This window comes from Solenopsis invicta, chromosome 15 (assembly GCF_016802725.1).
Source record: "Solenopsis invicta isolate M01_SB chromosome 15, UNIL_Sinv_3.0, whole genome shotgun sequence".
In the NCBI taxonomy this organism is placed as follows: Eukaryota; Metazoa; Arthropoda; class Insecta; order Hymenoptera; family Formicidae; genus Solenopsis; species Solenopsis invicta.
In genome coordinates, this window is record NC_052678.1 from 4,729,991 (window position 1) to 4,742,172 (window position 12,182).

General features: G+C 38.8%; 1 protein-coding gene across 1 annotated transcript; it reads left to right on the forward strand.

The window, feature by feature from the left end:
• Positions 1 to 564: 564 nt before the first annotated feature.
• Positions 565 to 9,243, forward strand: LOC105207835. The gene is made up of 5 exons (XM_039458040.1): positions 565 to 693; positions 1,939 to 2,431; positions 6,751 to 6,788; positions 7,126 to 7,756; positions 8,190 to 9,243. The coding sequence occupies exons 1-5, from the start codon at positions 682 to 684 to the stop codon at positions 8,360 to 8,362; spliced, it is 1,347 nt and encodes a 448-aa protein (XP_039313974.1). The 5' UTR covers positions 565 to 681; the 3' UTR covers positions 8,363 to 9,243.
• Positions 9,244 to 12,182: the final 2,939 nt, after the last annotated feature.

The window sequence follows — 12,182 nt, forward strand, 5'->3', positions numbered from 1 at the left end:
CATTTCTTTAGATGGTAAACAATAATCTTAGGAGATGTTGAAACAACTTCATATGAATTCCATTTTTAGAAAGCTAAAAGAATGTATCTTACGCGTCAATATTATTTCATTCAATTAGTTTAATTAATTACGTAATCATGTAAAGTTATTACGATCACTATGTAAGGCCAAAATAAAGAATTTTTTCTTGATTAAAAAAATACTTGACCTGTCAGGAGACAAAGGCTTAAATATTTCGTCAGCGATTGGCGATTAAAACGAATAAGACGAAAAGAAAATCATCTACAAGTCATCGACAAATTGACGTAAAAAAAGGCGAGCGCAACGAATCTCTTGAACAATCGGTTTTTTTAACGCAGCTCTGATTAATCTAGTCGGAAGGGGAACCAATTTAGACGGGCGTCGTGAGGACCGACGAGACCGATACGATTCGCGATTATGCGAACGGGAGCGAAATGATGGAACGTCAATGTCAGATACGTCTCGGTTTTTATTGGACACTGGTATTTGCGTTGCGATGGAATACATCCTGGTAGCGGCGCCTGGTTCGGCACAAAGCCTTTTTACGCACGGGGGAGTATATAAAGCCGCGTGGACGGGGTGCACAACATATTAGCCGAGCACCTTGGCGAGTACTGATCCTGATCGGCAGCGCTGAGGAGCTGAGTAATTTCGTTCGACATGAAGGTCTTGGTGAGTACCGATAGAGAATCTCTAAGAAGCTTTAGTAATATTTAGAAGACTACTGTGGTTTTTTTTATTATTTTGTTATATTGTTGTTGATGGAAAAAACAAAGGCAAGTGAATAGAGTAATTTAATTATTAGATACTGTTGATTGAATATAGCTTTGTCCAATTGTCTTGATAACTTTGGTATAAACACCGCACCTATCAAAAAACTTAATATATTATCAAATTTTATTTATTATATTTAAAAGAAATGTACTAATAAAAACTTTATACTGTCTACTATTATAAAAAAAATTAGAAATACGAAATATTTATTTTCTTATATTTGAAAAAAAAAACTTTAAAAAATCCTGGTATTTTTGTCGTGTATTAAAAGTGATGGAATTTATGATCACTCATAAGTGAGACAATCAAATTGGATAAAAAGTACAAGAGTCAAGTTTGCATTTTTGTGTACTCCTTTATTAACTTTTTACCCTTGTGTATCATGAAATAATAAATCTTTTATACTTCCTACAGAGAGAGTAATCATTTTATGTAAATTGCAATACATCGTTACGCATTTATAACACTCACAAATTGATTTAACTTATACTAGTTTCGTTAATATTAAGAATAAAAAGTTAAAGTTATAAACACAATACAAATATAATATAAAGGCATTACACCCAAGAAAAAAATTCGTGAAAATCATGTATTTTTCGACCGTGTAAATGAGGTTTCCCCCTTAAGGTGAGCTTGTATGCGTTAACGAACCGGGTTCAACGATAGTAGTAATGAACGAGCGACGCGCAGGACGCGATCCAGGACGACCGGCTGCTCGTAGTAAGCCGATCTCACAGCTTCTTCGTGGTGGCTGAGCTTCTCGTTGATATGCGCCGCCGCGTGTTCCGCCTTAGCGAGGGCGACTTCCGGCGTGTCGACGACTCGGCCGTCGGGACCGATCGGTGCGCCACGTAACAAAGTGGTTACAAGCAAGTTATCTCTGCTCCTATTTTCTTCTGATTTTGCGGCGTATAAATACCGGAGTTACCATACACGAATTCCATTTTTCTTGCTCTCAAGTATCATACTAATTACATGACATTTTTCTCAATTTCTATAAATGTATCTATTTAAATCTGTTACATTTAAATTCAATAGCTTGATGATAAAAAACTCAAACAAGAATTAATCAGATTAATTTTAGACATTTTATTAAATAAATATTTAGGAAGCCGATCGTAACACGCTGACATATTCTTTCAGATTGTTCTTTCCGCCGTCCTGGCTTGCGCCTTTGCCAATTCGCCGCTGTTCTACGCTAATTTGGTGCCTGGTGCTCCGATTGGCGTGGATGGCCGGGTAGTCGACACCGCGGAAGTCGCGTTGGCCAAGGCCGAGCACGCGGCCGCTCACATCAACGAGAGAATCAATTTGGCCGCGGAAGCCGTCAAGTCGGCCCACCACGTGCTCGCTTACATCGCGCCGTCCAACGCCGCCGTAGTCGATAACGTGCAGCTGGTGCAACCGGTCGCAGTGACGACGAAGCTGGTCCCCGGCGCACCGATCGGTCCCGACGGCCGCGTCGTCGACACGCCGGAAGTCGCCCTCGCTAAGGCGGAACACGCGGCGGCGCATATCAACGAGAAGCTCAGCCACCACGAAGAAGCTGTGAGATCGGCTTACTACGAGCAGCCGGTCATCCTGGATCGCGTCCAGCGCGTCGCTCGTTTATTACTACTATCGTTGAACCCGGCTCGTTAACGCATACAAGCTCACCTTAAATTGTAAATAAATCTGGACCGTCTACGCGCCGTAATCTACCGTTCGTTACCTCTATGTTGTAAATTGAAGTTAGGAATTTGTTGAACGTTCTCGTAAGAAAATGTTGTAACATTTTTTTTTTATTTTGCCGTAACGTTTGGATTTTTTATACTGTTTTTTTATACAATTATATTACAGAGTTAATATTACTATGAAGCATAAACGTCTTTTTTTTTTTATTTGTGAGTTTCTCAAGCAAGGATTGAAAGTTGCGTATAAGTAATCCACATTGGCCTGCAAGGATGCAACGTACCTAGCGATATGTGCAACGGGAATGCGTTCTAACAGGCGAGCCTGGTCAAAGAGATCGACAAGAGATTAATAAACGTATATTTTAAACAAATATTTTATCGCAATATTCGATATTTTTTATTACAAATTGTTTATAAATAGAAACGTTAATTATAGATCGTCGCAGTGCGAATAGAAATATTTCTCAAAATTTTATATAAATGCCTTAAACATTTTAATACATTGCTGCAAATTTCTAAAATAAAATTAGCCATGCTCATTTCGCACACACCACCATCTTGACCGAAGCTGCAAAGGAACCTGTCCTATAGGACAGGTATGAAAAGTTCATAATTAGACATTGAAATATTAACTACAAATTCATACGAATTTATTGCGACAAGTTTATTGATACTTCCAGCAAAACCGGTACAGAATTCGTAATGGTCTTTTAATCGTTCGCACGAAACTTGCGCGGGGCTGTTCGAGGTGACAAAGTGGCGCCATTAAGGGGTCGTGGTCTCAGAAAAAAAAAGTTTTCCAGCCGTGTGCTCGCACCGTAATGATTTACAAGGTATCGTAAGTAATAATTCAATTTTGGAAGCCAATCGTGTCTTCTGCGATTTGACAAACGACGCTGTTGACCATGAAAGTCATGCACTCGCCATTCGTAAACTCGTCATTAACGCCCATCAATATTTCTCAACCCTTAACTGTTCTATATTGAATTGGACTTTACGTAATACGTTGTGGTAGCGTAATTCTTCAATCAACACGCACAATTATAATCGTCAAACTACACAGTCGAGATCTCCAAGCAAAATTCTTTGATTCATGCTATGCCCGTATCAGACTAGAGATTGAGATTGAAATTGGTTTGGAATTTAACCAATCGGAAGAACGAAAACCAATCTCAACTTCAATGAAGTTTACTTTAATTGGTCAAATTCCAATCCAATCTCGATCCTCATTTCTATTCCGATACGGACATTAGATCGATTAAACAAAATTGAGGATATGAAATATTTGATCTTCGCTCGTTTACAAGAGAAATAATTAAAACTGTAAAAAAAAATTTAATATCAAAAATTAATGTTTTCTATATCAATGCGTTGCAGCGAATATCTCCTGTAATCCCATACGTTGCCAAGAGCACGTAATCTTGCCGATAATAATGACATAATCGTCAAGACGACAATAAAAGATCTGTTGCGTACGATTTTTGGTCGTTTCTCGCGCAATTGACTTTTCAGGTCAACCTCGGCGGTTTTAGGCACCGAACTATCTAACGTAACGTCGGCGGGGAGGCTAGCGTGGGCTAATGCAATCGGCGGGTTTTGTCGCGCGAGCACGTTGTCGGGGAAAAAGAGCAAGAACCGCCGCGTCCGCTTTCTCGTATTACACACACGCGATTACCGTGACGTTTCGCGATACTCTCGCGTTTCACCGAATCGCGCGGTGCGGCGATTTGCCCAATCTGAGGGAACAAGAGAGTGTTCCTATCTCGGCCTAAAGACCTGCTCGCGCGAACCCGCTCAGTTTGGAATGTTTCTGCTGGACAGGGAAGAGGTGTTGACATTGAGCGTGGTAAACGGTTGCTCACCGTCGCTCGCTTTCATATATCGCATCGACACGCTGCACTCGGCGAGCGAGCGGCTCAGAGGTGGCCACGATAGATCACCTCGTCGATTCGATCGAACGTAGCGATGAAGATCGATAATAGAGCAACGGCTAGGAAAGGCGCGGTCACGATGATAGTAACGCGTCACCTTACCTGTTAGCATTTATCGACTCGCACGTGGGCTTGTCAACGTTGACCACGTCAGATAGTGTCAAAGGTGTTCACGCGACACGTACGTGAACACCATATCCGTTTAACATACATGTATTCGATGCATGGCACGTATGTATTTTGTCGCAAAAAAAAGAGAAAATTGTCTTCCCTTAATTATTATTTATGTTTATTTAAAGATTATATATATTTGAAAAGAAGTAAAGTGAATTGACCAACCGAAATATTGTAATTAAAGTCATGGGAAATTTTAGAGAATGCATTGCTGTAACGTTAAATATTTTTTAAGAAGATTATAAATCAGTTATTTTAATTGTTTTGACAATTTTAGTTGAAATTAAATTAAATTAAAATAACAGTAGCTTAATTAAAAGTAATTGTAATTACTTAAGTAAATATGTAGTAACTGAAATAAATGTTAGAAGGTATTATACATATATGCGACAAAGGTACATCAAGTTTTTATATTTTATTTTTATTCAAAATTTATTTTATTATAATTTATATGAAATATTATTACAAAAAGGTAAAATAAAAGTTTATTAATTAAACATACAGTATCGATAAAAGTATTGTCTTAAAAATATAAAAAACGCAAATATAAATTATTTCTTTTTTTTTCTCAAAGCAATTTTATAAAAATAAAATGATAAAGTTCTATTTTAATGCCGATAGAATAGAAAATAAAATAATTTTATTAAAATAAAATTTTATTTTATTGAAATAAAATTTCATAATAGTTATATACATTTTTCTTCTTATTATTAAAACGAATTTCTTGTTTTTATAAATAATGCAATATTGTTGACCGGTACTGTTCATAGTATCTTCAAAAATATTTTTTTTTATTTAAATTTGTCTCCGTAAATTTTTATAATTAAGTTAATTTTACGTCTATATTTAATTTTTTAATGATGCGTACACTTTTTATTTTAGTAAAGTTTTTCTAAGAATTTGAATTAAATTAGAAGGGTAAGAAAGATATAATAAATCAGAAAGATATTATAAATATATAGGGTTATTATTACAACTGCTCTCTCTATGTCTATCGTATTATTTAAAAATAGAAAAAGTTTTAAAGTTTTAAAATGATTTTGACAATTTTATTGGAATAATTTAGGCCCAAGAACCAAATTTAATTCATAAAAGAGTATTCTGCCAATTTTATATAAGTTATTATAGGCTTTTAAATTACCTTTAATTTGATTACTTTAGTAACTGATTAAAAAGTTACGAATGACAAAAAAATGTAATCGAAATGAAAGTCATAACTTTAGAAACAACTACCGTAAACGTTTACGCATGAAAAATGCGTAAGAAAAATGGAATTAATTTTTAGTCGTAGTAGAGCATGACTTTTGCGCAAAATTTATCGCACGGCTTACGGAGGTCCGTATGCACCGCAAAACGTATAAATGCATTACGAGCAATGTGCTTTTTATTGTGAGAATGCATTCTTAATGTAGCTCGTCCTTCGACTTCGAGTCCTTCGTTTGCTCAGGGCTGGTGAGTCGTTTAGCGTCGATACACGCCTTTGTTGTTTCTCAGCGCCGAGGTCCCTTCTATCGGTGACATGGATTTAAACAGGATCACGCGGGAGTGAGAAAAAATATACGCCCCTTTAATCGATAAGAGGATAATATCAGGTTGATTTACGCAACACCGTGACAGGGAATTAATAACTCGCGTCAGAAGCTAATTGTTTGCCGGAAAATTCCAGGAAAGAAAATAAAAGTATTGTAAGAAAGACGATCGATAAATAATCGAAAGGTCTTTTAGTTCAGTTCAGCAAATGAAAATCCACTCTGCGAAAAATCAACGGTGATGTTAATCAAGATGTAATCGAGTGCATTAGCTCCACGATACGTTTCCGGTCACGAAGCGCAGAAACCGTGTACAAATGTCAAGGTTGGATTTGACGAAAGACAGAGACAGAACGAGAGAAAGAAAGAGAGAGACAGAAAGAGAGAAGAATAGCCTTCCCTTTTCCGATCTTTCCGGCGAACTTCCCGGGTTAGCCGATCACCTCTGGCTCCCCCCAGGTCGCCGGCGATCGGATCCACGTGGGAGGGGACGGACGAACGCGACTATAAATGGTACCAACCGACCGTTCTCCAGGAACACAAAACACAGAACCGACGCCCGGTCCGGGTCCCTCACTCCTGGGAGCGAGTACTGACAGGCACACAGCAGCGCTCTTTTTATTGGGAGAAAGGTGTGTGGGAGTTCAGCGAAGGATACACGCCCCTGGATCGTCATGAGAGGCCTGGTGAGTGATCCCGGGACAAAGGAAAGTGAAAGGTTGCGGTAGGTCGAAAGAAATCGCCCAGTGAGAAATGCCGATCGAGATCGCGCAACGAGATGACCCGATAAGCGGCGGATCAAATATCGATTATGTATTGGTAATTCGTGACGATTAAAGCGCATCGGCATCGTTTCTACCAGATTTCCCCCTCCCCCCTCGAAAGTCGATCAAGAGCCGTCTGCAAGCTAAAGCTTTTTGGAAACAATATATAAAATATAAAAAAATGTAATATTTTTTCGTAATACGTATTTTCCCGTGTGGAATTTAGAAATTTCTAATTGCAATTTCGTTTCCCTTTTAGATTTTTCTGCTCGCCACGGCGGTGACTTGTAGAGCCGCATACGTCGGTTCGTCTCCGTATGAGGGTGGCTTGGTTCATCAACAGGTCAGGCCGACCTACGCGCCGCCCGCTCCAGTCGGCGAAGATGGCAATGTCATCGACACGCCGGAAGTGGCGCAGGCGAAGGCCGCGCACTTTGCCGAATTCGCGAAGGCTGCCGCCCGTGCGGCCCAGGCGCCAGATAAGAATCAGCAACATTATTCCGGTTACAATCCGCAGATCTCGTCGCCCAGGTACAGCTACCCGGCCGTTCAGCCGACCTCGGCGCCTTATCTGAGACAGGCCAGCTACCAGCAGCCTACTCCGATCTATCAGACGGCCAATCACGTGTCGGCACCTATCTACGCTCCGGTAGATCATCACCAGCAACCCCTGCAATACGAGGCACGGGCCAACTTTGTGGGCCAGAAGAACTACGCGCTGCCGGCGAAGACCACCACCTTCGTACCAGCGCCACTGGCCGAGGACGGCACAGTCGTGGACACGCCGGAAGTGGCGGCCCTGAAGGCAGCCAGACTGGCCGAACTCGCCGAGGCGGAGGCCCAGGCTTATAAGCACGCGAACGAACATCCGAACGAGGAGCAGGGTCAAGGTGAGCACAAAGCAGACCAGGGAGAGACCGATGACCCGCTGCGTGGGCCGCGGCGTAAATCGCTGACGTAGGGCATGAATGGGAAACATATTTTACAGTCTACTCGCGGCAACACGGTACAAAGTATAAAATGTAAAAGTTTCATAGATTGATGGAGAAGTCGCGGGAAGAGTGGACGAGAGGTTTAAAAAGCGAGCGTTGCCTGAAACAAAAGTACAACGACGCTATTCTGAGGGATAAATTAAAAAAAAATGTACAAAGTAAATTATTACAACCTGAAATATTGAAGGATATTTTTATGCCACGAATGTTGATCTAATTAATTATTAACGTAATTGTCATCTCAATAACTATCAATTGCATTTAGATGCGCAATTGTTTAATTACTTAAAATTGTCGGATATTTTCTAACGCGGTGATGTCTTGTATATAGTTTCAGCTTATTCTGGACCACCGGCCGGTCCCGCTCCCATCAACCTGGGGCACTATGGTGGTTCGCGGGCATTCCCAGGAACTCAGCCGTACGCCACGCAGCAGGTATTCAATCCGTCGTCAGGTTTCCAACCTCATCACTATCAGTCCCAACATCTGATAGGGGCCTTCTGAATCTAGCGAAATCGCGGTCAATCGACATGTTCCGGTGCCTGTACATACTCTAGATGAATAAATTGTTTCCCCTTCCTACGAATTCACCATGTTTCTCGCGATGTTCATCGCAAATTAATCATCTTGTACATCTCTTCTTTAAATATTCTGAAAATTGATATATAAAGACTATGGAAAAAAGATTCAATGAAACTCTCTAAATCGGAATCAGTGGAATTTCACTGATTTGCGGTGCTATACTTATAACTGTGTTATCAGTGACTATTCACTATTTTTCAGTGAATGAGTGTGTTATTACTGAAAAATCAGTGCATGTATCACTGAATGAAATAGTTACAAGTATATCACTGAAAACAGACTATTCACTGTCTTTTAGTGAATAATACACTGATTCCAATTTAGAGAGAAGGAAGAGAAAGCCTGTTTTCTCTACCGCGGTCCCTATCTTTCTTCTTCTCTCTTTATTTTTTCCAAAAAATTAATTATCATGTAATGGACGACAATCTTATTTAAATTAGATTAAATTCTATTCGTTCGTAAATTAAAAATAAGAGGTACAAGTTAATTATTTTCATTGTGAATTAATGAGCGCACTGTGTGTAAAATATTTTGTAATTTGCACGATTACAAAATAATATAATGACTAATATTTCTAACTCACTCGTCGTCGTGCAACGTCAAATAAGCAATTAAGATTTAATAAAGTGCTATTCACGTGCTGGCCTACTTTTCCATCTTGCGTTGTGTCTAGCGTAATTTAAGTATGGCTCAAATGTTACTTCACTATTAAACCGTACGAATTGGTTCAAGACTGTAAAGATGCAACGAATGCATCCAAATGTTTGTTCAACTTCTGCAGATTAGAAGCTTGTTGCTTTTTATGTATTCGTTTCTTTTTATATTAACCCTTATAAGCCTTAAATTTAGATTAAGGTGTATAATTAATTAATATCCCATGCCATTTCTTGTTATATTTTTTTACACGGACACAAAGAAAAGAATTCCGCGAAGAAAGATCGCGACGCGGGATTTCTCGCAGAAGAAATCGCGGCGCGGTTCGTGACGCAACTCTTGTGTCTTAATCCAGATAGAAATCGGAAGAGCAAGAAGAGAGCGATCGGATCGTCGTGGGACGCCGATTAGGAAAGTTTTGCGTTTTGCGGTACGCCCGCCGCGGGACGGTGGCGGCGTATCGTAACGATCGTTTTGCGGCTAATGCGCGGCACGCAATTTTACGTAAGCAAAGTCGCGACACTTGTTGAAATAAAAAAGTGTAGGCGCAATGTTCGGTGGAGCTAATCGGCATCGTGCCCGCGCGACGCGCACGCAGACTCTGAAAAAGATATACGGATTATTGTTATATTTTTTTCACGCATCGCGTATTTCCCAGGTAACGCACTGTAAAATGTTTACGACACTATACGCTCTAATGGCGATTTAATTCTGGGAACTAAGAAATATCATGTAAATCCTATTGAAACGTAGTCATCTCGCGTTACGGTTGTGGATGTTGCCACATAGGTCACCGGTGTACGAAAGACGTGAGAAGAAACGAGCGAGGGAGCGGAATAATAGCTTCGTTCCCCGAGCACATCGTGATTCGGAATACCTCGCCGCGAAAAGGTCAGGAATCGTAACTCGTAACTCGTAACTGATGCAGAATATGCAAGAAGAATGAATCGATCGTAAACGAGTTCGAGTATCAAAAAATCTCGTAGAAGTGCTCGCCAAAATGGAGCAACGCGCAATGGAGCCAAAGGTGCACACCCACAGATAAGATTTCTGAATTCAATGCTATTATTCTTCTACGTATCATAAAACAAGATTGATGTAGAGACAATTATAATTATTACTGGGAAGGGAATATTATATTCTTAAATAAGGAAATTCTTAAATCTAGAATAAAATGATCTTGATGTTATTTCATTAATTTTTTAAGACAGATTTGGATTAGATTAGACAATGGAAATTTGTGATAAATTTCATAATATTCTTGATTTAACAACAGATTGGTTTGAGGAAAATTTGAAGAATTTTTTTCTTGACAAAATATCACAAAGTCCTACAAGGATATCATCATCAGGTGATAGACCATTTCATGCTCTGTAACTTTTATCTGAAACACTTTTTTGTTAAACTTTTATTTTTTGCAAGATAAGCCCGTGTAACTAGATAAGATTTTTTGCAAGATAAGCCAGTTTTTTTTCGGGACATAGAACTGTTAAACGTTATAACTCGGAAAATACTTAAGAAAAAGTAACTTTGTTATTGCGTTTGAATAGCTCATCTTGAGACCAGCTATTAGCTTCTGTAATAAATCATAAGGCACTCCGTTTAAAAAAATATATTTGTTCTCTGCCTATCCTTAGAGACATCTCTCAGAGTTAAAATGGTATAATCAATAATTTATTCTCAGCATTGAATATACTCTTATCAATACTCAAAATAAATAATTATTGTTTAATTTAATTTTGTTAGTAATTTACACGGATGTCTTTAGATTCTTTCCCGCCATATAATCTCTGTACGGTTAGAGAAGAATTAAAAACATAATTCTTTGCATTATTTTTTTAGAAAAAATAGTTTGACAAAATGAGAAAGAATTGCGGAATATTTTGTAATTTAATTGCAATTTTATTAAAAAAATAATACTACATTGTTTATAATTGATTTATTTATTATTGAGTTTAATTTTTTAACTTAGTTTGAGATTTAGTTTCCAGTCTTATTGTTAGTGTTGTTCAGTTTAGTTTAAGTTCAGTTTAAGCTCAGATTAGTTTAAATTTAGTTTTACTTTCTAATTTTTATTAGAATTTAAGTTTACATTACCGCTTTTCGAATAATCATTGGTCATAATAATTCACGAATATTTAGAAAGGAGCGCGCGTCTTGAACTCGCCTTGACACTCGTGCAAATTCAAATGGCTAGGCATTTCTGTCTACGTGTGTACAACACAGGCAGATCTGCCGCAGCGGATCTGCTACCCACAAACAACATGAGTGAAATGTGCAATGAATCCGCCGCAGCAACTCGCCCGCATTGAAAAAGAAATAATTCTAATACAAGCATATTTAATGTTAAACAGTTTAATTTTATTTTTTAAACAAAGTAAAATTTGTTTTTAATTAAGAATATTTTTTCGCTTTATTTCAAGAATAATTTATTCTTAATCGAATATTATTTATTCTTAGCGCAGTTCTAAGCATAAAATATTTTTTAGATTAAAGCATTTATGCATTTTTTTTAAGAATTCATTCTTTTGTGTGCTGTTATTGAAAACCTTTTTCAAGAGGGTGACATCATTGAAGCGGGTTAATGAATTTTACCCCGTTCGAAACGATCTGTCATCAGGGCGTATCCTCTCTCGATAAAAGAGAGGGAAAAAAACTGATTGCATTCGCGACATTCGTGGAGCATGTAACCTCGCTACCCACTCCTTTTCCGTTCCTTGAGCAATTTGAACTGACCTCGATAAAGATGCAAAATCGGATGCACGATACGCCTACCCTATTGCGAAGCGTTAAAAAATTCCGCGGGTGCGCGTCGAAATCGGCAAATGCTGTACTACGAGTGCAATATCGCAGCCGCACGTCCGCGACCGTGGTCTGTCTAACTCGTTACGTGTACCGGGGATTACGCATTACGAAAGCTCGTTCTACGTAGATTTGCGCAACTATTGGCGAGCTAGTCGGCCGAGTTCTTCCGTCTCGCGTTACTGCACGGATCGGCATCGATTATATTGAGGACAAGATCAAATAATCTTCTCCCTTACATTGCCTCGCTGACCTCAAACGAAAGTAATCTATCCGATATCGCTTT